This window comes from Malaclemys terrapin, chromosome 11, assembly GCF_027887155.1.
Source record: "Malaclemys terrapin pileata isolate rMalTer1 chromosome 11, rMalTer1.hap1, whole genome shotgun sequence".
Lineage (NCBI taxonomy): Eukaryota > Metazoa > Chordata > Testudines > Emydidae > Malaclemys > Malaclemys terrapin.
Window position 1 is genome coordinate 12936186 of NC_071515.1, and position 26062 is coordinate 12962247.

Genomic DNA, 26062 nt, shown 5'->3' on the forward strand with positions numbered 1-26062 from the left:
TCATACTTTGATAGCAAATTCTGAAATGTTTAGCCCATCCTCTACCTAGTTTTCCTTTTCCCCAGTGCAGCTCATCAAGCAAGCCCAGAAATAGCTAATGGTTGCCAGCAGCCTTATAATACTCTGGGGCGTGGCAACTCCAAGCAGCGGCATGAGTCCCTGGATCGCTCCCCACCAAATTGGCTCAGTGGATGAGAAGGTGTGGTCAGGGCTGATTCACTTCTAAGACGAAGACCCACTTTAATAAGTAGGACTCCATTTATCTGCCTCTCCTTGCTGCTCTGTAATGTCTGCAATCAGAGCATAGGAACTGCCAAACTGGAACAGACTAGTGGGCCATCCAGTCCAGTCTCCTGTCTCTGACTTCAGCCAAAGGTGCAAGAAACCCTGCAATAGGTTCTTATGGGATAACCTGCGCTCAGGGACACTTCTTTCTAACACACGTGCATTAGAGGCTGGCTTACGTCCAGAAGCATGAAGGATTTAAATGCCTTCTAAAATTCTTGGTTTCTTTTCAGTCCAGGCTCTGGGTGCTTTTATTTTCCATACAAATATCTGCTCCTTCTTGTAAATCCTGCTAAGCTCACATATGGCAATGAGTCCCACAGCCTAACTGCGTGTTGTGTGAAAAATCATTTTCTCTGATCAGTTTTAAATTTGCTGCCTCAGGCCTGGGAACAAAGGCAGGGGCTGACACATTCTAAATGTTTATCTCCCATTATAATAGGGATTTCATTTACTTAACATATAACATTTGTGGATTAGTCATGTTTTTGGTGTTTAAGTAGCGGTGAGCGACTCCCTTCATTAATGGGTTGCCAGAGCCTGCTGCTCCCCCATTGAAGTCTGTGGGTCGGTTCTCAATTCCCATACATTCCCTATCATAATTCAAGTAGCAAACAGGAATTTTAGAAGCATCTATGCAGAAAGGAGGCCCATTCTGCTTTTGTGGGAGGATAATTCAGTGCACGGGGAAATTACAAGCAAGAATAAAGGTTCCTTTCTAGTACATGCCTTTGTACTAATCAGGACCTTTGGGGTGCAATAAAAATAGGATGGGTTACCAAACTACTGCCTGTGACCTTATCCTGAAGGCTGCATCTGTGTGAGATGGCACTACCAAAAGACAGTGCTTTGTGGATGAGTTAATGCTGCTCCAAATTACTGCAGCACAGAATTCCAACGGCAATGCTTCCTCTTTCATCGGTCGAAAACGGCAGCGCAAACCTGACGGGGGGAGCATTCTTATTTGAACAAAAGGATCATTAATTCCCACATGCTTTATATGCTTTGGGAATGCATGCTTTCATCCCTCTTGCTTTATGTTTTTTTCTTTTGACCCGGCTCAGAAAGATTCTGACCAGCATATCCAAAAGAGCTGGGCTGACTGAAGATTTGGCCCACAGAGTGAAATTCTGCATACAACAGATTGAAACCTTTGGGTGAACTTCTGGCCTCATCCAACCCCGAAGGGATTTTTGCCATTGCCTCCAAAAGGGCCAGGATTTCACCTTATTGGATGAGCAAACTCATGTTGGCAGTCAGAATTTGCATCCCCCTGTCTTCCTAATTTCTTTAATTCTATCTGGACAGATTTTCCCTGCTCCAGTTAATGTAGCCCAAGTTGTTCAAATGATAACAACAAAAAGTAGTGAAGGTTTCTTATTAACATGTAACACCAAATTTATCTTTGGGATCAACCCCGCAGCTGTGCTCACCATTGTCTTACCATGATGAATCTCAAGATACTGATCTCTGATTGACAGTATAAAGATCATTGACCTGCTAACAGCACATATGGCAATCAGAAAGGCAAATTAAAAAGGCTGGAACTTGAAAGGGGCATACTGCAGTACATATTCAAAAGGAGGCATACTGGGGAAAAGGCAATTAAATCTTCATCAAGGCATCCTATCTGTCTAAGAGGACGTTTAATGTATTTAGAAGATTTCCACTCCATTTAAAAGCCATTTTCCTTCGAAAAAACATTCTGACAGAAAGTTTCCTACCAGCTCTATTGTTGATTCCTAGAACTTTTGAAAACCTTCTTGTAGAATGTTTGGGTGTGGAGAGATCCCAGCTGGTTACTAGTGGAGTTCCTCAGGGTTCAGGCTTGGGACCAATCTTATTTAACATTTTAATTAATGACCTTGGCACGAAAATTGGGAGTGTGCTAATAAAATTTGCAGCTGACACAAAGTTGGGAAGTATTGCCAATATGGAGGAGGACCAGAATATCATACAAGAAGATATGGACAACCTTGAAAACTGTAGCAATAGACATGGGGTGAAATTTAACAGTGCAAAGTGAAAGGTCATGCACTTAAGGACTAACAACAAGAATGTTTGCTATAAGCTGGGGACTTATCAGTTGGAAGTGACAGAGGAGGAAAAAGAGCTGGGTGGATTGGTTGATGAGCCGCCAATATGATACAGCTGTGGAAAAAGGCTCATTTGATCCTAGCATGCATCAGGGGAGGTATTTCCAGTCGAGATAGGGAAGTATTCGTACTCCTGTACAAGGCACTGGTGAGACCCCATCTGGAATAGTGTGTGCAATTCTGGTGTCCCATGTTTAAGAAAGATGAATTCAAGCCAGAACAGGCAGAGAGAAGGGCTATTAGGATGATCTGAGGAATGGAAAACCTACCTTACGAGAGGCAACTCAAAGAACTTGGCTTGTTTAACCTAACCAAACGAGATATGATTGCTCTCTATAAATACATGAGAGGGATAAATACAAGGGAGGGAGAGGAGTTATATAAGTTAAGGGCCACCACTGACACAAGAACAAATGGATATAAACTGGCCATCAACAAGTTTAGGCTTGAAAGTAGACAAAGGTTTCTAACCAACAGAGGAGTGAAGTTCTGGAACAGCCTTCCAGGGGGAGCAGTGGGGGCAAAAAACCTAATGGGCTTCAAGACTGAGCTTGATAAGTTTATGAAGGGGATGATATGATGAGACTGTTTACAATGGCATGTAGCTGATCTAGAACTGCTAGTAGCAAATATCCCCAACGGCCAGTGATGGGACACTAGATAGGGAGACCTCTGAGTTACTACAGAGAATTCTTTCCCAGGTGTCCAGCTGAAATGCTCAGGGTCCAACTGACCGCCATATTTTCCCAGATTGCCAGAGACCTTGGGAGTTTTTTTGCCTTCCTCTGCAGCATGAGGCACGGGGTCACTTACAGGTTTAAACTAGTGTAAATGGTGGATTCTCTGTAACTTGGAGTCTTTAAATCATGATTTGAGGACTTCAGTAACTCAGCAAGAGGACAGAAGTCTATTATGGGGGAGGGGCAGGATCCATGGCCTGCAATGTGCAGGAGGTCAGACTTGATGACCATAATGTTCCCTTCTGGCCTTAAAGTCTATGAGTCTAAGACAACAGAAAGGAACTCCCCTTTCCCCCAAACAGCAGAATTATAGCCCTCTAATGGGTTTAGTTTGTTCACCAGGCCTTCTACGGGTGGACTAATTTCAACCCACAGCCAAAGTCCTAATAGCTGCCAGACATTACTCTAGTATTTTCACAAGCGTCTTAGTAACGTCATGCCTCTCGGGCTAGTGTAGAAACCTAAGATGATTTGACTCATAATTGGTTCAGGCCCACTAGAACAGCAAATTTTGAATATTGAGGGATTTCATCCCAAATGGAAATTTAAAATAGTCTCTTACACTTTTCGTCTAAGCAGCAGAGTCAGCATCAAATTATTAGTCTACTCTCAACAGCAGGAACATCTGCTGGAGTTAGACATGGCATTTTTAATTAAAGTTAGCAGCAAAGAAGCTCATGGTTCATCAGTTCTGCTTTCACTGTATGAATCGCTAAATCCAAAGGGCACGTCTACAAAGGATTTTGTCTGCATGCACTCCCTGAAACCGAAATTGAAAAATAGCAAGTTAAAAAGTGACTAAAATGACAGATTATTTGCAACTACAACCACGGGTTCAATCACTCGTTGAAACTACTCTGTACAGATGGGAAAATCTCAAACTAATTTAAGATCCTTGAGATATGTATGAGATTCATCTTTTGGTCCAGTGCTGGCTTTTCCTTCTTTCTGTGAATATAGGAGGGGCAAGAGGAGAGATTTCCTATGTAAAGCTACAACAAAAGAAAACATAACATGAACTGCCCCCGACACACACACAGATACACTACAAGATGTAGTTTCAAGGCAAATCTAAATGATAATTTCTTAGGGAAGAACTAAAGCTTTCACAATACCCAGCTCTTCTGTGGGTTCTCTCCCCGAATTACTGATCAGCATTAACGAATGGCAGATAGACATTGCATTGTTCTTATAGTAGAATTTTACCACACCGTTTAAGGAGAACTGAAGAACTGTCACTTAGCTGGAGCAGATTTCTCTTTCCTGTCATTGGCGGTCTTGCGAGCTATCACACAAATCCTGAAAGATAGCTTTTATCTTTAGATATAGTCCCAAGGCCTTGACTAATCAGAAGGCAGGTCACCAGGAAGCATTGTGCCTCAGATACACAGTACCTCCTAGGGCTCCACTTTGTGAGGAGTAATTACAACAGCCCTTGGGTGCAGCTTCCCTCATCTGCTGTATGGGCAGATGGGGCCATAACTTTACCTGCTCCCTGCCCTCTTTCATCCACTCATGACTCCCTCGCCCCACAGCCCTTGCACTCTCCCCTGGAGCTATGATCCACGTAGCTCATCTAATACAATCGCATAGGGCCGAGTGGGAATCTTTACGTGATTTTTCAGAGGTGGAACTGGGCCCTGCAATGGTTCTAAAGATGCACCATATCAACCATTGTGAGCATTTCTGTGGTGCATCTTTAGAACTGCTGCAGGACCCGGGTCCACCTTTGACCTGGTGTTTTTGAGAGGGAAGAGGAGTTATTTAAAGATCTGCTTGGTACCTGATTTAAAAGGGGAAAACTCTCACTGGTTCATAGTCTTTCAGTGTGGGGAAAGCAACCTGACTTGTCAAACATAAGGGCAGTTGCCTTTATTTATCACTATCATTTTTACTGTGCCCGGTGCTGTTACATGATGAATAAAATAATAATTGTAGCTTTACTGAAAATCAGCTGGGGAACTTTGCTTAATGAATAAAATATCAAGTACTGGTGTATTTACATAAAATGGGCATTACCACATGGGCAGCGCTCTTTTTTAGCACAAGGTAGAATATGATTTTCCCTTCCCTGTCAGCCGGAAACCTTGGCACCATACTTCACCCTGCGCTTTTCTTTGAAGAACCACATTGTTAAGAAATCACATTATCAATTTAGCAAGGCTAAGAGCATTGTTGTCTCGGCAGGATATGGAATACTTGATTCATGTATGTTTGGAACTTGACTATCTCACTATATCACACCACTACGGAAACTATTTTACTGGCTTTCTGTCACGTAACAAATTGATTTTAAAATACGTGGGCTTCATATAGGCCAGAATTCCTTTGCCTGTACTTTAAATACTGCACAAACCAAATTTAGTGATCTGTTTATTTTTTACTCCCCTGTTGTCTGCAGCATTTTGCTTCTGACTCGCCAACTGTCTGCAGTAATTCACTGTAGAGACAGGTGGTTCTTATATTTTCAGTGTCTGCACTGCCTTAACCTTACAAAATTAGGGATAATAAATCACTCACGACTTCTATACATTTCCCGAATAAAAATATTGGTTAGCTCTTAGCTACCTGGGGCAGTGGTTTGTCTTATGTCTACCTTAGTTGTAAATGTTTGTAAATCTGCAGATAATGTTTCTGCACAATGGGGGCTATGTACATATATACTGATTTATTGGGAAGGACTCTGAGCATATTTCAACTAGTGGAAGGGAAGATGAGGTACTTAGCTGTTTTATTGTCCTATACAGTATATATTGGTATCACATATTTTTCTAATGTAAATGCCAAGTTCACAAAAGAGCTCTATGGATCATATGTTGTTTGTAGCCTGCGCTGAATGTTTCAAATTGGGATTACTTGTTAAAGGCTCATTCTCGGAGGAGGACCTTTAGCAATGTTCTAATCATTATAACTTGATCAGCTGGACTTCCATTAACCCTCCAGTTTTTGTGTAGTGAACATATGGTGCATAAATCATAAGAAAAAGGAGCATGAAGCAAAGGATCAGTTTGGTGACTGCTCATATTTAGTGACTGAGTCAGCAAATAGAACATTACTTTAACTCCAGATTCTTACCTTGGTTTTCGAGTTTTGAGGAGGCAGATCCTCACCTCTGCTCCATCTCCTTTGAGAAATGGGAAGAAAGGGGATGGGGAAGTGCCCTAACAAGGCATTGCCCTTGCATGGGGACCTCCACGTGGCATAGAGACTTCATTGCCTGTTTTTCAACTTCCATTGCTGACCCCGCCGGCAGCTTGGCCATCCGGGGGCGTGTGTGTGCTGATTTTGAGAGAAGCAGGGGCTGGACGGTATAGCCAGAGCATGCTGCTCTCCAGTAATCCTTGCCCTGTGGTTATATATCCCTTTGAGTTATGGCCTGCTCCTCCAGTGTGCCTGCACTCAGCTAGATTCACCTGGGCAGGGGAAATAGGGGACTTTCTGCCAATCTTGATCCTGAGGGCAAGCCCAGAGGGCTGCTCAAACTTGCATTGGCTAGAATGGGGCCTCCATGGGTGTTGCTGCTGTTCTGTCTCACCGATGGCTGTATTTCTCCTGCCCTGCCCATGCTGAGGCTCACCTTGTGTTGTGTTTTGGTTTTTCCCTGAGTCTGCTCATCACAGTGTCACTGCTTGATGAAGTATCCCCAGGCAGGGGAGAAATCAGGGCTTTACACATCCATGATTTTTGACCTTTCCTGCTGTGTACTGGGTGTTGTAATTTCTGCCGATCTTGCCACTGCTTGGAGCAGAACAGACAGCATCACGGGAATCACGAGCATTCTTCCTTACTAGCCCCTGGGGCCTCTCTCATTCCACTAGCAGTACCGCCTCCCCATCACCTGTATGCGCTTTTTCTTTTAGGACACTCTTCCTGCAGTAAGATGGCAGCCGCTGCATATAGCGGTGAGCTCCTCCTCCCTGCCCGCTAGTGCCACCTGTTCGAGGCCATTCCATGACATGACCTTCCTGCTCCTCTGCAGCAACTGGCACTGTTGCAGCATTGGCCTCATCCTCATCATCTTCTCTCTCAGAAGAAGACATTCAGCCATTAGACTCACCCCTGAAGAAAACCTCCTGCCTTCCAGACATGCTGTCTTCTTCTGCATCCATAATAGGGGAGGTGTCTATTCTTGGCTCTGCCACTGGGTGACCTTGGGCGAGTGCTTCAGAAGAGCTAGATAATAATAGTAATTGGTGCTAGAACAAGAGCATTCATCACATACTCTGTATTCAAGAAGCTGCTCCCTAATCCCTGGCTTCCAACTTCTCCCAATCAAATCATGCAAATAAGATTGATATTGTGGTATGGCTGTTCAGGGAGGTCCCTCCCGGCCAGAAATGCCTTGTGAGACAAAACTATGCTGGTTGATGGCATGTTGCCTTGGCTATGCAAGGGATCTAAACATCTCTTCTTACACTTTTGTCTTCGCTTCCACTCTTGGTATGACTAGATCATTTATTCACTGCGGGTGAAATTCAGCCATGAGGTGATGGCCAGCACAAAGTTAACACACCACTTAAATCCCACCACTTGTGATTACAGGCAGTTACTAAAGGGATACTGCTCAGTATTATTAACACAGCGGGGTGTGTTTCCCAAGCCCCAGAAACACAGGCTATTACAGAGATCTAACCACACTTTTCACAGCTGGAACCTAGCACACAGATGTGACTACCACACTGCCAATGGCAACAAATGGCCTGTATTTTTGCAAATGCAGAATGAGGTGCAGGTGCAAATCAGAGTGCCTGCATCTTTAGCTCTGTGTGCTGCACCTGCATTTTAATAGCCAATGCAGATTTTGCAGATGCCAATTACATTTGCAAAAGACGGGTCATTGTTTTTTATATCAGACTGTCAATGCATCTTCATTGTTTCTTTCCTCCCTGGGGGATAAAAAGCAAGTGTTATCTCAAATACAAAGACAATGATTACTTTTTCAGAAAGATGCATTGTTATGTTCCCTGATTTATCTAGGGCAACCTAGATTGGGAGGCATAAATTTGATTTATTGAAGCCTGAATTTGCTAAGGTTGAAATTCATGGGGTGATATTTTATCCTACCAAACTTCAAATTATTTTGGATGTCAATAAGGACATTTTCTTAGACTTTGATGATGCTCAGAGATTTCTAGACACCAGATCCTGTGTGAGGCTGAGAATCCTATCCTAAGTGGAGCAGCAAACTGAAAATGGTGCTCTAATTAGTTGATTTGAAGATGATTCTTTAATCTTATGCAAATGGTTGTGGAGGGCCCCCCAAAAAGCACAGAATATCCCCCCAAACTGAGGAGCTACTGTTTGATTCTTTGCCAGTAACACCTTAGGCACATCTACAGGTGCCACATTTTTGTCATTTAGCAGGAATACACATTTGAATCCTGTGTTCAGTCTTGCACCTTCTTAAATTAACTGCTGAAACTACTGAAATAAAACTCATCTTTGCTTGAGTAAGGGAGAGAGTGAATAAAAAGGGTTCTCTACAAATCTTTGTTAAATACCACAGAAAGATCTGCCCCCAGGGCAAAACCGGATGCTGCTAACATTCTCCAAACACACTCAAGAAGAGAAAGTGCTCTGATACCAAAATGATAGGCAAGGTATAGGAATCTGAATTGAATAGGAAATTTTTTTGCCATACCATTAGCCCTAAGACACAACATGCAGGCCTTGGTTAGCAAAGCACTTAAGCATATGCATAACTTTTAAGCATGTGCTTAAGTGTTTAGCAGATTTGACAGAACACAGAGCAGTTTTAGTTATCCAATCTCTAACTATGGTTTGTAACATTGCTACAGCAATGCATACCTTGCATTTCACCCCTTACTTAGCCCTAAGCCCAAGTATATACAGATTTTGGATATCTCTAAAATCATCCTGAAAACTAGCTTTTCATGTTATGTGGAGAATAAAAGGGGAGAATTAGATTGAAGAAAGGACCATATCCCTCTTCTTAGGGATCATACTTGTGCTTTTCCCTGTGTTGTCCCACAAGCTAGCTGCCCCTTCTACCAAAAGCGTAATTTCTCCACATTAAATCTGAAAAGTGAAGAAGCTACTTTTGAGGGTATGGGGGCAAAAAACCCCAAACAAACTCATTATGATACATTTTAAACCCAGACTTAATAGTCAACAGAAATTCTCCATCAAGCAGCAGTTAAAAGTACCAGAAACAAGAGCAAAAACTTGTTCCCTAACAATTAAGTGTTGCAATATATCACAATCACTGGAGAGACTATCAATAAAATAAAGGGTTTATGGCAATAAATGCCATTTTATAGCTATTTTATGGCCCCTATTCTGGAAGGTACTTAAGCATATGCTGGGACTACTCACGTGCTTAAAGTTAGGCATGTGCTTAAATACTTTCCTTGAGTAGTGGCCATTATGGGGAGTTCCATATGACAAAGCAGTGTATGTGCTCATAAAGATTGTGGGTGCTGAAGCATTACAGTCACAAACTTTGTCTTAACAGCCGTGGGCCGTTTTGAGCGTTAACTCTCAACGGCTCCCTTGATACGAATTGAAATTACTGCTTGAGTTCTGATGGAGCTGATTGCAAAATTTTAAAGTAAAAAGGAAAACGGAATGGGTGCCAGGGTCCGTGTGCCAAATGAACATTTTATTCGTGCCCAAGCAGCTGCTGAAACACCACTGAAATTTAAAACAAGCTGTTTGTACATTTTACTGACATCTGTTTTCCATGATTTTTGTCAACCAAATTTTGCTGCTTTGCATCACAGAATTCTTTTATTATGAAGTTCCCCTCCAAAGAATAACTTGCTTGCTTTAATCACATTTGCTCAGAGATTTATGACTTGATGAGTATTCACTGGGAGAGTTTCTCGACATGAAATGTCAGTGAGCCTGTTATAAATTGCTTCTGGCATTCCTACTCTATCTTTGATTTGGCTGGGAGTATTTCTACCTGAAAGTGATAAATTCCTGCTATAACTGCTTTATGTGCTTCAGTAATTACACTGTGCAGAAAAGAGGGAGGGAGGGGCTTCTACAGAGATATCCTTTAAAAATAGCAAGCAGTAAAAAGTGGTGGAATGGGTTGAACTCTGAAGTGTTAGTGAACAAAAAACAATGACCAGTGAAATATCTGTGTCAGATTGAATTTGATAAATGAGCAGGAAATAGAAGAGATACAGAAACCTTTAAGGCCACTGTGGGAACATCTTAATATTGCCGTGTTCTGAGGATGAACATTTTTGATTGGTTATATACACAGCAACTGAAAGACCACTGGCTTTGGCTTGCTACCTTCACTCAATCTCTGTCCACAACCTTTCATGCTTGACTGCGTCTGCCGAGAGTCTTCCAGGCTGGAGAAGGTACCAGTTTAATACTTATAGCAGAACCCAATCATACCATCATTACAGTATTTAATGTGTTGGCATTTCCATTATGAACTCCACATTTTAAGCATTTTATAGCTTTCCTCAGATAGCTAGGTAACAAACCTTTGTCGTGGGCAAAGCAAGTGCAGTCCCACAGGGTGGAATTTCATCATTGTGCTGTTAGGTTCCCACAAAATCTTGGCATAGTCCTACTGAGGAAGATTTCAAACTCATCTCTCTGATTTGCCATCTTGTTTTGGTTTCCTTTTCAGTGTCTGTATAATATGTGTACTATATGTGCGTTGCATTCCCCTGCAGTGGCTAGTTTACACACAGGGTACCAACCGACTACTACAGCCCCCAGCCAATGAGGTCACCCGTTAGCTTAAATGGCAGAGTCTATGTTTTGGTAATAGAAGTCCAAGGTTATAACCAGTTATGAGGGTTGTTCCATAAAGAGAAAACATGAGAAATTGGGCCCTCATGGAGCTTCCGCTTCTAATTCTTGTACAGTGCTTGCTGATTCTCTATGCAAAAGTAATGGGGCAATACCATGATAAGACTTGCTTTCATTGCTATTTCCTGACATCATAGTAGCTGTACTATGCAGTTCAAAAGGAGAGAAATGTTGAGGCTAAATTCAGCTGCCTAGTGATACTCAATGTGCCTTCAGATCATTGAAAACATATTCAGTATCCCAATAAGAAAGGGTTGCTGTGATATCTTCAATTAGAAGGACAGGGTCAAGAAAATAAATAGAGAGGGCTCAGTTTTCATTTTTCATAAGATTTTGTACATTGATATGTATAATGAAATATCCCCTAATATGCACGTAAAATCTAATTAAAGTGTCCCGCAGAACAGAGTATGTGGCCATGTAGATCCATTTATCAGATTAAACATTTGCCTACAGAGAGCACTGAGTATTCTAAGTGAGAGAATTATTGAGGTTTGAAATAGGTTTGCACAGATAGCTGTACGTATCCTTATCAAAGCAAGAGGCAAGTGAATTACAAAATGGCATTACTCAGCAAAGGATTTATCGTTTCTATTTCCCTTAGCTGAGACTAAAAATTCCTCCCGCCTCCCATCTATTCTACCTTAGAACAAGAAGTTAAAAACTGCTACATTGCTTGCAGATTGACAAGGTACTGGCATGGAATTGGACAAATTTGCAACATTTCAAATAGGAGGAGGAATGGATTGGGCCAGATCCATAACTGATATAAAAAGTAGCTTCATTGCTTGCAATGGAGTGGTGCCAATATAAACCAGCTGAAGACTTGGCTGCAAGTGATCAATGGGCCAAATGAAATATACAACCAAGGTTAATCACAATCGAGACAGAACTGCAGAAAATTAACTGTGTACTCCTTTTCTCTCTCTCTTTTGACAGCTGAGTGTGGCTTCTCATGTGCTACTGCCCTTGATCCATCTGACTGACTGTTTTTCCAGCTTAAAAAGACATTGCCAAATGGTTTAGGCTCACAATTTGAATGGCTTTATAAGAACACTCCCAAAGGCTACACATTTGACAAACATTTTGTTTTCTAATATGCTAGAAAAAACTATCTGATTGTATAACATATTTAATTACTACAATATAGCTATGTTAGAAAAATAACTTTCTACCAAGCATTGTGCTTGCTACTGTGAGTAGTTCCATTAAGGGCACCTGACTTGATTATACTCTCTACATAACTTGGTGGAATTCAATTATTATTATTATTATTTTATAATTCCAATGGATAATATTGCTATGTATTTTTTATGCATTTTAAATATTTTTTCATCCATTTAAATTTTCACAGTTTTGCAAATGTACGGGCTTCAACATGTTTTATGGTTTTTATCTATTTACATTTTCACAGTTGCAGGAAATTAAGGTGAGTGTCAGGCAATAGGGGGTTCAGACAAGTAGTTAATGACAGACGCTGAGATTCAAAAAATTAAAGCTTTTTAAATGTTAAAACAGATTGTTAAGATCACATCAAAATATACAAATACCCTTAAACTCTAGTAAGTTCTCAAGCAGCATTTTTCTTACTGTGCCTATGGGTAAATTTCAATTTCAATGGAAATATTTTTTTCATCAGTTTGTGTGTGTATGGCGAAATCAACAGTTACCAATCAATATCGAATCCTTCCAAGCCTATCTATCCAGAACTGAACTTGATGTGGAACAGAATCAGAACTGTTGCCTTTAAAAGGAGTAGAAAACTTACCACTAGAGACAATGCTTAGCAACAACTTACCACTAGAAACAATGCTTATTAGCAAAAATCGTTCCTTGAGACTGTAATTCTTGGTCCTCTCAGGGCAACAGTTAATATTGCCCGTCTGGATTAAATGTAATGGAGCCCTCTTTGCGGCTTTCCTTGTATGTTTTTTGCTCTCTTGTCTTCAAAATAAAGGCTTCAATGATGTTTTTCCTCAAATTAATTAGTTTTATTTTACTTTTTAAATGAACACCATTCGAGAGATGAAAGGGAATGGGAAATACAGAGACATGGGAAGGTCTTCATATTTTAATGTATAAAACACTGAACAAATAGCCTAAGGAAATCCATAAAAAAATAGTTCTGTTTTCTTAAGGAAACATACAAACTTGTTCCTGTGGCGAATCACTTTCCAGCAACTCTGCAAAAACAAATAAAGTGCCTGATCCTGCAAACACTGCCTTGAGAAATCAGTCCCATTGATTTCAACTGCACTGAAATCAATGGAACTACTCTCAGTAGGAAGTACTATGCTAGGTACTATCTCTTTGCAGTACTGAGCTGAAAATGCATAGACCATTGCACTGTACATTTGAGTACACTAGTAATATTGCTATTTCTTGCATGCAAAATGCCAGTCCTGCCTCATGTATATTGCTGTACCCTGGGCTGCAATTCTTTAACTGAGTAAATTGTGTAGTTTTGAAGCTGTAGGCAGTGACTTTTTTTCAGATGCTGCGACACTTGCAGTTGGTTTAAATGGCCCAATCCTGCAAACATTTATTAAAATGTGCAGTGCTTGCCAAATGGACTGGTTGGACTAATGTTGCTGGGAGATCATGTTCTTAGATTTGCAGTTAGAGAGCTCCCATATGCAGAAAAGGCTGGCACCATCCCTCCTTTCTTTGAACCTAGTGGAGTCGACGGGGCTGGAGATCTTCACAAGTGATGGGGCCTGGATGAGGAGCGGGGCTGCCAGAGGGGGGCTAGGGAGTTGTGGGCTGTACATTGCTCCCTTCCCAGCAGAGATCGCAAAGGAAATCGTGTCACTTTTCCCATTGAGTTCCCACAGGGCAGGGATGACCCATAATGATGGACCCACTGCAGCTCTGGTCAGCTCTGCCGCCAGGGCTATGGAGCTGTGTGGGGAGCCTTGGCCCAGCTGCTCCTGGCCGCCAACCGAGCCCCAAGGCTTCTGTGGTGTGTGGCCCCGCAATGCTGATGGCCACAACAGTGGAGAGACAGTCTCTCATCACACAGGGAATGGGGGAGAATGGGGGTGTCTCGGCCCTGCTCCTCCAGAGCGAGGCGAGTGGAGGAGAGAGTCTGGGCTCTGACCCCCCGCGAGGGGAGTGGAGGGGGCTGTCTGGGCCCCTCCCCTGGGGCAGAGGGTGGGAGAGGCTGGAGTCTAGGCCCCGCCCCCAGAGAAAGAGGGATCCAACCGGGCAGTCGCCCTCCTGGCGACTCCGCCCGGCCGTTCCCCGTCCCTCCGGCAGCGGCTCTGCCTCTGGGGCGGGGCTTCGGGCGCCCCGCAACCCGTGCGCGCGCCCGGCTACGCCCCCTGGGCCGACCCGCGCATGCGCCGTGCTTCGGGCGGGAGCCCGCGGTTGGTTTGAGCGGCGGCCTGCCCCGTAGCAGCGGGAAGATGTGGGCTGCGCTGCGGGCTCGCTCCGGGAACCAGCCGGCACAGGCAGGCAGGGCTGTTCCCGCCCCGCTCGGCATGGAACTGCCCGCCGGCTGCTGGGACAGCACCCGGGCCGCCCTGCGGCAGCTGGAGGGGCGGCTGCGCTGCTCCCGCTGGTAACCGCGCCTGCCCCGGGGCCCGGGCTGGGGAGTCACCGCGATCCTGGGAGAGACTGACCCGCCCTTCCCAGGGACAGATCCTCCCGCCCCTGATCTTGCCCTCCCCCCGGGGACAGATCTCCCCCCGGGGACAGATCTCCCCCCCCCCCCCGGATCCCGCCCTCTCCCCGGGGACAGATCTCCACCTCCCCCCCCCGGGGACAGATCCCGCCCTGCCCCCGGATCCCGCCCTCCCCCGGGGACAGATCCCGCCCTCCCCCCCCCCCCGGATCCTGCCCTTCCCCCAGGGACAGATACCCCCTTTCCCCCCGGATCCTGCCCTTCCCCCGGGGACAGATCCTCCCGCCCCAGGATCCCATTTTCCCCCCGGGACAGATCTCCCCCTCCCCCCGGGATCCCCTCCTCCCCCCGGGGACAGATCTCCCCCTCCCCCCTGGATCCCGCCCTTCCCCCGGGGACAGATCTTCCCCTCCCCCCCGAATCCTGCCCTTCCCCTGGTCACAGATACCCCCCCCATCCCGCCGGGAGAGACTGACCCCCCTTCCCTGAGGACAGATACCCCCCCCACCCCCAGGATCCTGCCCTTCCCCCTGCGGGGAGAGACCGACTCACCTCCTTGGGGCTGTCCCTGAAACACCCCCCTGCGGGGAGACTGACCTGCCCCCTGGGGCTCCCTGTGACCCTTCTCCCCCCCATGGGGAGATTGACCTGGCCCCTGCGACCCCCCCCTTAAGCACCCTCTCCTGTAGAGAGACTGATCTGCCCTGCCCCCAGGATTCCCCCCTGTCCTTTGCTGTGGAGAGACTGACCCACCCCAAGGGGACCTCTCCACAGCGGAGTGACTGACCCACCCCTGTGGCCCCTTCTGTCATCTGGTGGGGAGATTGGTCCATACAAGTTGTCCGCATGCCAATACTCTTCCAGGAATTCTCCAGATCACCCTTTATCATCCTCCCTCCTCAGTTATCCTGGCATTGACATGGCTGAAGCTGAGGGGCCCATTCCCATCTCCTGGGGCCCACTCCATTCCTAATATATATGTGATAAGAACTCATGCTGGTGTGATCCCACATTACCTGACACTCCTGTCTTCCCTTCAGAGTCCCACTGGGGCTTCATGAGAGTCTGGCTAGCCTGTCTGATGGCAGCCTGAGGCCTAAGTGTTGTTAATGTGTAGGAACTCTGGGAGACAGGAATTATACACTGCTCTGTCCTTGAGCACTTAGAATAAATAGCGAACAACCCCCGTTCCATAGGTACCCTTAGTGCTTCCTGCTAGAGCACTTTTGACCTCCAGACCAGACATATTAAACCATCTGAAACTGATATCCTGCCCTAGAGGAGGGTTCTATAATGTTGAGGATCTGCTGTTTCTAATGTAATTGCATTGGCATAGTTAGGTGGTGTGACCGCTCCCAAAAGGACATCCATCTCAGAGGGAGTTGAAACCCTATAATGATTGTGTTGTAAAACTGTTGTAAATATGCCCTTGACTTTCCCAATACTTGGCTACTGTGGTAATGGGCTTATACCTCCCTAGAGAGATTAACAGTGAGCAGTGCTAATGTAGTGAAGCAGAGCTGTGTTTACTTGTTTCAGAAAACAGCTGTTGTCAGCTTGATCTGCTGCTGTCTGGACAGAGCCTAAGGAAGCTGGTTGTGCAGTAAATGCATCTACATTGGAATCAGAACCATGCTAGCTGTCAGTGGGCTTACAAAGCTGTTGGGTTCTATAATGATTTCCCTGATTATTATGGAAGGAGACATTTTATCAGAGAACCATGCTACTTTCCACTTATTCAGTAGCGTGATTTATAACACTACTCCTCAAACAGAATATCTCAAGCTCATCAGGAAAACCATGCTAGCGTCCTGCTAGCAATAATGTTTTAACTGCAGGCACAAATGCAGATGCCTTCAAAACTAATTGGTTCTTTGGTGTTCTAGGAGCTAAGACTTTTTTAAATCATTAATGCTTTCCTTCCTCTCTGAATAGCATGAACATCCTTAAGGAACCTGTGTGCTTGGGAAAATGTGAGCATGTCTTCTGTCTGTAAGTACCGTATTTACTTTATATGAAACAGCTGTAAAGAAAAGGACCCCAGTCCTGCAAACAGTTATGTATAATACCCTTAACTTTCCATATCTGAGTAGTTCAGTTGACATCAGTGGGACTGTTCTACATGTGTGTAAGTTTTCCTGGTTTGGAGACAGTGAGGTCAAAAGAAAAAGCTAAACAGTTTTAAAATAGAGTAATATTTGAAATTCATGCTGTCCTTATTCTTATAGTCTGTTCTGTGGGAACGGAAGAGCTTGGGGAATACAACAGGGAAAATTAGATGTGTAAATGTTTTTTTTTTTTTTTTAAATAAAAGGAACCATTAGCTCTGCCTGATTGGGTCTTCACAAGAAATCATAAATCTTGGAATTAAGGCCTTAGTCCCACAGAGATTAGCCCATGCAGAGCCCCTTTTGGCTTTAGTAGGGGTCCAGGTGGGTGCAGAGATCTGTCTGCATGGAGATTTTAGCAGGATCAGTGCCTACATATTTAGGGTTTTAGTTTACCCTGAGTTGTGTTTGTAAGAGGCAAATTATCTGAACAGAACGGCTAAAATTATCTTCTTTATATTTGAATTGTAGTGCTGAGAATACCAAGAGGAGTCTTTCAGTTACAGGAATTAGTCTGGAAAGATTCAATAGTTTGTCCACACTGTAGTACCCTCATCTGAGAGGACAATGTACATATTGGACAGGCAGAAGTATTCATAGGTTATATTGGCATACCAAAGCAAATGCAGAGGGTTTAATGTATCCAACTAGCAGGAAAGGGAGAACACTTTCTGTTTTTATTGTCCAGAAATTCCCATGGAGCATGCAGGATCAGGTTAGAGATGGGAAGATATGCAAGTCCTTAGCTTAACAGTTTACTTGATGCCAGTTGTAAGACAATAATTTGCATTTCGCCGTAACCTCTTGTTAATACAATAGACACTGTGCCCATAGAGGTTACGTGGTCAATATATTCTCCCTCAGGTGGGGCTCTCCCTTTTCCAGTGTAGGCAAGAGAGTGGCAGACACCACACATCATACGTCATTTGAAAGCTTATTATGTCTATTTTAAGATGAGGCATGATGTGAAGCTGTCACACAGTGTTGTTACCAAAGAAATGGGTATAAACAATGACACCATCAACTGGTTCAAATATTTACATTCACTTCCATTGGTTTAAAGACTCAATATTGGATTTTGTGACCTCAAAGCATCACAACAATGATCCAAAGGATAAAACAAAATCTAATAATAAATTTGCACAGGTATCATTGAATGTAATAGTGCGGCTGACATTTCCGGTCAACTTCATTATCATTTTGTTCATCATTATGATCTCGGTCAAGAGCGTGGGAGTTGCCACAGTCTTCGTTTCCTTGGCATGTACACAGTTCTGTGCCGGGAAGATTGTTCTGACTACAGACACTGTTGATTGTGCAATGACACATACTGGAACAGACACAAATAAGGTCTTATAGAAGCTTAGATGCCACTGGGCCCTTGAAGAATATGGGAAATAGTTCATTATCCACATTTTTCCATCCATCTTGCAATGGTGATCCAATATGTGGTTTACCTCTGTTGCATAGACATCCAGATCTTTGTTTGATAAGATGCCCCTTTGACATGTTCATCAACACTGTCATCATGTGGCAGGAGTTTGGCCAATGAATTGTCCTTTTTGATGGCTAGTTTGAGGTGCAAGCAATTCAGGTCTCTGTGGGTCTCCTTTTCTTTCTTGCTCTGGTCATACAGCACTGCTACCCAGTAGTTGTAGCATATACTGAGTTACAGCAGTATGAGTCTCTAATAACATGTTGTAAGGACTCTGTGTCTTCAGACTCAAACGCCTTTTGAGTGTTAGCCAACGTTTCCTTGACAAATGCTGGAATTGCAAGAGTACCTCCTCACTGATCATACCATTTAAGAAATGAATAAAGTTTCAGAGCATTCAGATCCTCAAACGCTAATCTCAAGCCATATAGAGCACAGTTGAATTACTTACCAGCAAAGCATTTGATCTGCAGTACAAAGCTGCATAAACATCAGGCCTGAACATCTACTCTGCAATTTTATAGCCCCACGAGCCCTAGTCAGCTGACCTGGGCCAGCCGCGTCTGTGCTGCAGGTCTTTTAACCCTGTGTTGCCTTAAGGGCCTTGGTGGGGAAATGGTAGCAAGAGGCATTTTCTGATTCTTCAGGGCTAGTAAATTAAAGGGCAGCAATTACACACTTTCCATGGAGCTTCTGGTGATATCTTTCCCCATTTAAATCTGTTGAAAAGGTCCCAAAGTGACCTACTTCCACCACAGCCACTGTTTCTCTTCCAGACATTGTCTACAACTTCTGTGGAACCTCACATCCAATAGAGCTTGAGAAATAGTGATTTAAGAGATCGGAAGCCTTTTGCCCTGTTCCATTTACACCATCTTACCGCACAATATTTGATGCTCTGCAAAATAATCCTCAAATTTAGTCTTGGTCAAGAGACTTTACTATGTGTAGGATATATCATTGTTTTAATAAAAGCAATTTTGAGAGGTGGTAATATGGATCATTGGGGAGTAGTACTAGGAATCTTTAATTGAGTTAATTGGCTGGTTGTCAGATGTCTAAAACGTAGTAATTTAGTTTTTGATAACCCCTCTCTAATTTGGAGAACAAATCTTCTAAGATATTTGGATATTATTATTGAAGTAAGATTTTTTTTTTATTTTAAGAAAAGCTTTCAGAACATCAAAAGGTGCTGTAATCTGTGTTGAGGGTCAGGAGGCGTAACCAACGGGCACCTTAGCTTTTGATAAAAGGTGCTTTTTTTTCCCCTCCAGGTCTTGCTGCTAGAAAGCAAATAGTCTGTATTACTGATATACTCCAAATAACTGTATCATGGTCCTTTATTTATTCAATGGTGAACTAGTTTATTATTCAACTGTACCTTCTGATCATCATTTCTAATCCGTTTCCTGGGGTGGCTTATTCCTGCATAGTGGCTGTTTGTTTTGTTGAACTTTATATGGTGGTTTAGGCTAGTCAACAGTAGTTTGTTTCCAAACAAGCCAGCAAGAGGTCAGGTCAAAGTCTGACATGAGGTTATTCTGGTCCACAACCAAATAGAGAAAACTATTAATATATTAAAAGAGCTGGGAAAACGGGTGACAATGTTGTATAAAGATAAATGTGTGAAAGTAAGTGACCTGCAGTAATTGGGTCACATTTTGGAGATTTTTTTTATGGGCTGTGATATTTATTATTTGAATTCAATCCCTGTAGTATGATCTGATCCAACGTAACTTCAGTGGGTTAACTACAGTGAATGGATGTTATGCATGAAGATAGTGGTATATATAATATGGGAATGTACAGATACAGATTGACAGCCCCTACCCTGAACAGTTTGGAACCTAAAAAATACATAAGTCAGATACAGAGTGGAAGAAAAATCCCCATCTGTAACATGGGATAATAGTTTCTGATGCAAAGAGAGATTAACAGCTTAACTTCCAAAATACTCAGCACCTGGCAGCTCCCACTAAGAACAAGATCAGCTGGGTTCTTTTAAAAACGTGGCTATAAGTGACTTGCCAAATGTCACACAAGGAGCCTGTCTGAGCCAGAAATTGAACTGAAATCTCCATAGTCTCAATCCAGTGCCTTAACTGCAAGACCACTTGTTCTTTCAACAATGTGAAGTTCATGGGGAAAGAGTTTCAAAGATACAGATGTCAGGCACGTAACTGTCATTTGTGCCTTTGAAAAAATCTCCCACCTTGAAATTAACAGAGAAATATACTTTAGTGTGGGGTTTCAGAGAGACTTTCAAAACCCCTCAGTGTTGGCCTAACTGCTCCCATTGAAGTCATGTCATAGGTCAGGCCTATGGAGACTTTGTGCATGGCAAGCCAGGGTATGAATCTAGAGAGCACTAGTCCCATAAACATAAGATAGGTGCTTTTGAGAATCCCACCTGATAACTTGTATGGTGGACCCAAAAGTCTTTTTGCCAGAGTAATCAAATGAGTAAATATAATTACGTGGAGGAGGATGGAAAAGTAGTATTTGGAACCTACAAGTTTGGGTTTAAGTGACCTTTACTAAGCAAACTTGTTTCTCCTTGAGCTCTTCAGAGACAAACGCTCTGAAAAAAATAAAGTGATAAAATAATTCCGACACCTATGGACTCCTGGGGGACTTCTTACTGAGAAATGTTGAGAGGTGTGTAACTTAACAGTACCAAGACAGTTTTAACAACACAGGTGAAAGTCATAGCTTACCATTGATTGGATTTTCTATCACACTTGTAAGAAAGAATACTGTTGAAAAACAGCACAGTTTAGTTGAGGGGACAGAAGAATCTAGAGTTAAGCTACTCAAAAATGTAATGCCCTGTTAACAGAAACAATGTGTAGAAGTGGAGCTTTGGAATATTTTAAATGTTGATTAACGTGGGTGAGTGTGAGATTCAAAAGTTTATTAAACAGTTTTGATGGCACAGCTTCCTGATAAGACTTTTGGACTTGGCTTGCTTAATTCTGGCTTATAATTTGCCAGGCCAAATAGTTGATTTCTTCTTCTGCAATGTTAAGTGAATTTTAAGTAATTCTTGTACTCTTTGCATTGTCAGCATTTTGGTATTAAAATAAAAAAGACTTGCCTATCCACTGCTAACCTAGCTGGATGCTGAAGTGAATGTGCCAGTTTACTTGTGTTGAATGACTTGTGTTTATACATGCTTGACTTTCAGAGCTTGTGTGGGTGACTGTATTGGCACAGAATGCCCAGTGTGTCACACGCCAGCCTGGGTACAAGATGTGCAAATAAATAGGCAGCTAGACAACATGATCCAGCTGTGCAGCAAACTGCGACATCTACTGGGCAAAGACGTCACAGGTAAGACAAGACCTCAGTCTCCCCACATTGTGCTCCCTATTCAAACTTGGGTCAATTTCATATGCTTTTAAAGGATGCGAAAACTGTCTTTTTTTAAAGATTCTGAAAGGTTATATCAAATCATTCTTTGGAAAATCTGCATTTGAATGGAACAGTTGCTGGATTTATCTCCTTCAAATCTACCTAGATCCTTACTAAAGAAAGGGAAAAAGTCTAGAATTGCATTAGTCCACAATTCATTAGAATCTGTCTGCTAAGTTTAGAGTTAAAGGTATGTAACATTCCCAAGTCACATGACACGATGAATTACAAGTAGGAGAATGGCGAGCGTTGTCATGTGCTATACTGTATATTTGTGAGTGTGTATAAAGTTCTAAGTCTTAATTCTTCAGTGAGCCCTATACAAGGCAATGTCATTGAGGGTGCAGGGTTCTTTTTACTTACCATTCTCACATTGTTGCAGCCCAATATGTAATGTGCCCATTAGTTTTCAGATTAGGTTGTTGTACATGTGAAAACTTATGCTTTCTGCTTCATGATGGGGAGGGAGGCGAGTCTCAATTCTCTTGGATTGTCAGAAACCAAAATGACACAACTGTACCTATTCTCTGTTGTGGAAATCTGTCATTTCTGACAATTGTGGTAGTGACTGAGCTATAAAACTGCAGAGTTGCTGATCTGGGATTTCACTTCCATTATTTCCTTACCAAACTTTTGGCTGATTGACAAAGAAGGGAAGATTGAGGCAAAATGATTGTAGCGAGTCTCTTGAGTAGTTATCACATTTTAGAAAACACTCATTTAGCTGTCAAATACAGATAAGGTACTTCTTTTCTTCATTGCTTATTTCCAATATTAAGCTAAATAGAAGATTCTCCTTTATCAACCTGATTCCCCCAAAAGGTTCACATCACAATCACTGCTATGGTAGTCCTTTTTTGACATCCAAACACTGGATTGTGATATCACTGAAGCAGTGAGGCTAAAGGACACATCTAACAGTAAATGAAGAGTTTTTTCTTACGCAGCTGAAATCTCTGGGTAATCAAAAGCTATGAGTAAGATAGAAAATGTGGATGACAGTTTAATAGGGTTAGAGGAAATATTTAAGTGTGGTGAAGCTCTTTAGGCATATAATGGGAAGGGAGGGCTTTTGAAGTGATTGGCTTGAGGCACTTTTATATAGTGTTGAAGAATAATAGTCAAAGCTGAGGAACAACCTTTTATGGTTATCGAGTGAACTTTAATGGTACTCCAAATGTCAAAGTGAATGGAGAAAATCATGCATGAAGTTATTTTGGTCTGAAGTGAAGTTTCCCTATATGGTGGCTTTAATTACAAGAAGAATAGAATGAAATGTATTTTAAAATATGGTTTATGCCCATGCAGTGGAAACCAGAGTAACAGATGAAATATTTTCTTGAAATTATTTTAAAGATAAATGTATTCAGCTTTGAGAAACTTGAGCTTTATTGTGTCTAATCTGTTTTTTTAAATCACTACAGTATTTTTACAAGCAATTTTTCAGTACTACTGCAGCAGTAGAGTGCTAAAATATAAAGTGATATGGTGATTAATTTTCCATTTTTGGAGGATTCCTCTCTTATTAAGTATTAGTGACCTTTTATTAGTCTCTCATTCCTGATTTAAGGAAAAAACTTAAGGGATGTTGATAGTGTATTGTCAGAGATGCTATGGATGGCATAACTAGGTGACTAGGCTTGATCAAATGAAAATAAAGGCATCTAATGACGAATGATAGAAGGCTGCAGGAATTGAAGATTTACAAATTGTGCTATTCTAGGTTGTTTTGCCACTCCTGTTTGCCCTTGGAAATTTGTCACTTCCCATAGATGTGTGTCTAGTGGAACTACCTCACAAGTGTTAAGTTAAATATATATATGGCTTTGCAGGATCAGACCTTTGTGGTTATGATGGTAATTTGCACAATGTAGATCAATGTATTTTTGCAGGGTTCCAGGTGGGTTACTAAAGACAATACAAATATAGTAAAGCCACAAAAAAGTAACCCTTCATGCCAAGGCTTACTTTCAGCCAGATTTTTGTCCTGTGGCAATAAGAAATGAACAGATTTCTATTTTTGTGGTTGTGCCTTTTGCATTTGTTTGTGTGTGTAGCAAGGCAAATTGAGCAAGTTATTATTCTGCTTCCACATGCTTATGGGGAGTAATTTTGGAAGGGGCCTTCTCCATGTAATTGAGGATGGGTGGAAATCAGGAGCAAGCTGTCTTTGCAGCAGAGATTTGGTAACACCAACATGATGGACAAAGATGAGTTTTGGGGCAGTCTTTGTGAGTGGAGCAGGAGGGCAGGAAGGTGGTTGTGCTGGAAGGGGTATCAGACTCAACTATTGCACATGGATGCCATTCCAGGAAAGTATTTGTGTGTTGGGGGACCAGCTGCTTTTGAGCTAGCCTGCAGCACACACAGAAAAAAGTGTCTGTCCTGGACTCCTGCTGTTGGAGCCTCAAGTGAAAAACTGGATCCAGAATATGGGGTCTCTTTTGTTAGTTAGCGTGCATAGTCCCCAACGGTGATCTTGGCCACATTGTCCTTGTTGCTATAAAGGCACCTAGTCTGATACCCTTGCTCTGAAGAGCCGCCAGTCTAAATAGACAAGATGGGGGGTGAGAGAAAGGAGGGGTGTGTTTTTGTTTTTTAACTCTCATTTTAGAGATTGAGTGGCCTGAGGTCTGAGGCAGAACTTGGGGTGGGACCCATGACTGACTTCCAGTTCAGTGTCTTAAGTGCTAAGACCAGCTTTTGTATGCAGTGTAGTTGTAGCTGTGTCGGTCCCAGGATATTAGAGAGACAAAGTGGGGTGAGGTTATTTATTTATTTATTTTTTTGTTAGGCCAACTTCTGTTGGTGAGAGACCATCTTTTAATATTTACACTTGGGATCCTGCATTTGGAGCCAGTCTTAAGCAGCATGCTCTCTAATAGACAAGAAAACAAAGTAGTCAGATTTCTGTTGCCCTTGAGTATAAGTGGCTGGTAGTATGTAGACCTAAGTGGAGAACTTTGATTTGTTGGATTTGTGTTCTGCTCTCTCTTTCTCTCAAAAAAGTGCTATCTCTTTAACCACCTTTTTATACCACAAATATGGAGAACAAATCTGCAATTGTAAAGTAAGTTCTGCAATTGTGTAGACTTGAATCTAGACATCTTAAAAGAAAAAGTAGTTAATATTAGAATTGTGTTCTAAGAAACAGCCTGCAGGTGGCAATACAGTTACTGAATGTGTTAATGGAACAATTAAATTTTTAATTCACATGCAATTAAATTAAAAATTAGAATACCTTAAGAATGTATCTTGTTTAGCCAGCATTGAATCTATGATGCTGCTCCTTAAACAATTAAACTATTTTATGAAATCTTGAATACAAGCAATTGTGACATAGTAAGGGCTTGATTATACACATATAGGGCACAAAATGGAGTATATAATAGAAAATCAACTACTGTGCCTGCATACCAACTTCCATCTTTTCTATCTGTGCATTAAAGCATGCCATATGTTTAGTAGAATTGCACTTAACTGTGTTCTTGTCTCGATATTCTCTAGATTTGTACATGTACTCTCTGTATATTATGAAGAATTAAATTTTTGAAGACGTCTCCTAGAACTACAAAAACCTTTCACTACTAACACCTTCACCTGAAATATTGTGTATGTTGCTGCAGTTGCTAATAATGACTTTTATTTGACTTTGAATATTCTTCTCCCTTTCCCAAAATACAAAAGTCCTCTTCTCCACTGGGAAGGAGGAGATAAACTGCTCCTCTGAATTATTGTCATTAACAGCTCTGTCATCCCCAGAGTTGCAAGGCTTTTTTGTTTCACCATTTTTGACAATTCCCTTTCCAAGTGAACCTTATTACCTGCATTTACTAGAAAGTATATAATTACTGTAATTAAGGTGGGTAATTAGGAAGAACTTGTCGAATCATAGACATAATATATGGCATACTAGAGATAAAGAAGCCTGATTTACAGTAATACCTTTCAAAATTAGCTTCTAAATACTTCAGCAGATTTTCTCAGTTCAATGTACTTTAAAGAGAAGAGATTGTCTGTCATAAATTTTCCTCACAACCATTTATAGATAATTTTATCTTATTCTTCATGACATCATATACCTTAGAATAATAGTTAAATTGAAAGCTTTTCTAAATTCTCTTTCCCTTCCTTATATTAAACCAGACTTTACAGGTGTTGGTCAGATCCTGTTAAGCACACATTGATGCTGGTGGGCAGCAAAAAAGATTAACTTTGATTAGCTTTTATAGATCACAATATAGTTTCTAATTTTTTGGTGTGGAGGGAAACATATCGGATGCCTTCTGTAAGAGATTACACTGCATTTTGTGTGTGCTGTGACATTTTTCATAATAGCTAAAGATGAGTGTTTGAATAGCTGGAATTTCTTTTTCTTTTTTTTTCTTTCCCCCCATTGCTGAATACTTAACTTGCAAAATAATCATTCTTCAGTGAAGGCACTAATGTTGCACAGATGGTACCAAAGCACTTCCCTTTGATTTTTAATAAGGGACTAGTTTGTCAAAGAGATGTCTCAAATTCTCTTCTGAAACCCATAATAGAGAATAATTTGA

The 26062-nt window shown here is 42.1% G+C and overlaps 1 protein-coding gene across 1 annotated transcript in view; it reads left to right on the forward strand.

Moving 5' to 3' along the window:
* Positions 1 to 14284: 14284 nt before the first annotated feature.
* Positions 14285 to 26062, forward strand: part of BARD1 (BRCA1 associated RING domain 1) — a 65038-nt gene continuing 53260 nt past the window's right edge. The window contains exons 1-3 of the mRNA XM_054044202.1: positions 14285 to 14486; positions 16485 to 16541; positions 21280 to 21425. Coding sequence (XP_053900177.1) covers positions 14332 to 14486; positions 16485 to 16541; positions 21280 to 21425 — 358 coding nt within the window. The 5' untranslated portion in view covers positions 14285 to 14331. The remainder of the gene's footprint in view (positions 14487 to 16484; positions 16542 to 21279; positions 21426 to 26062) is intronic.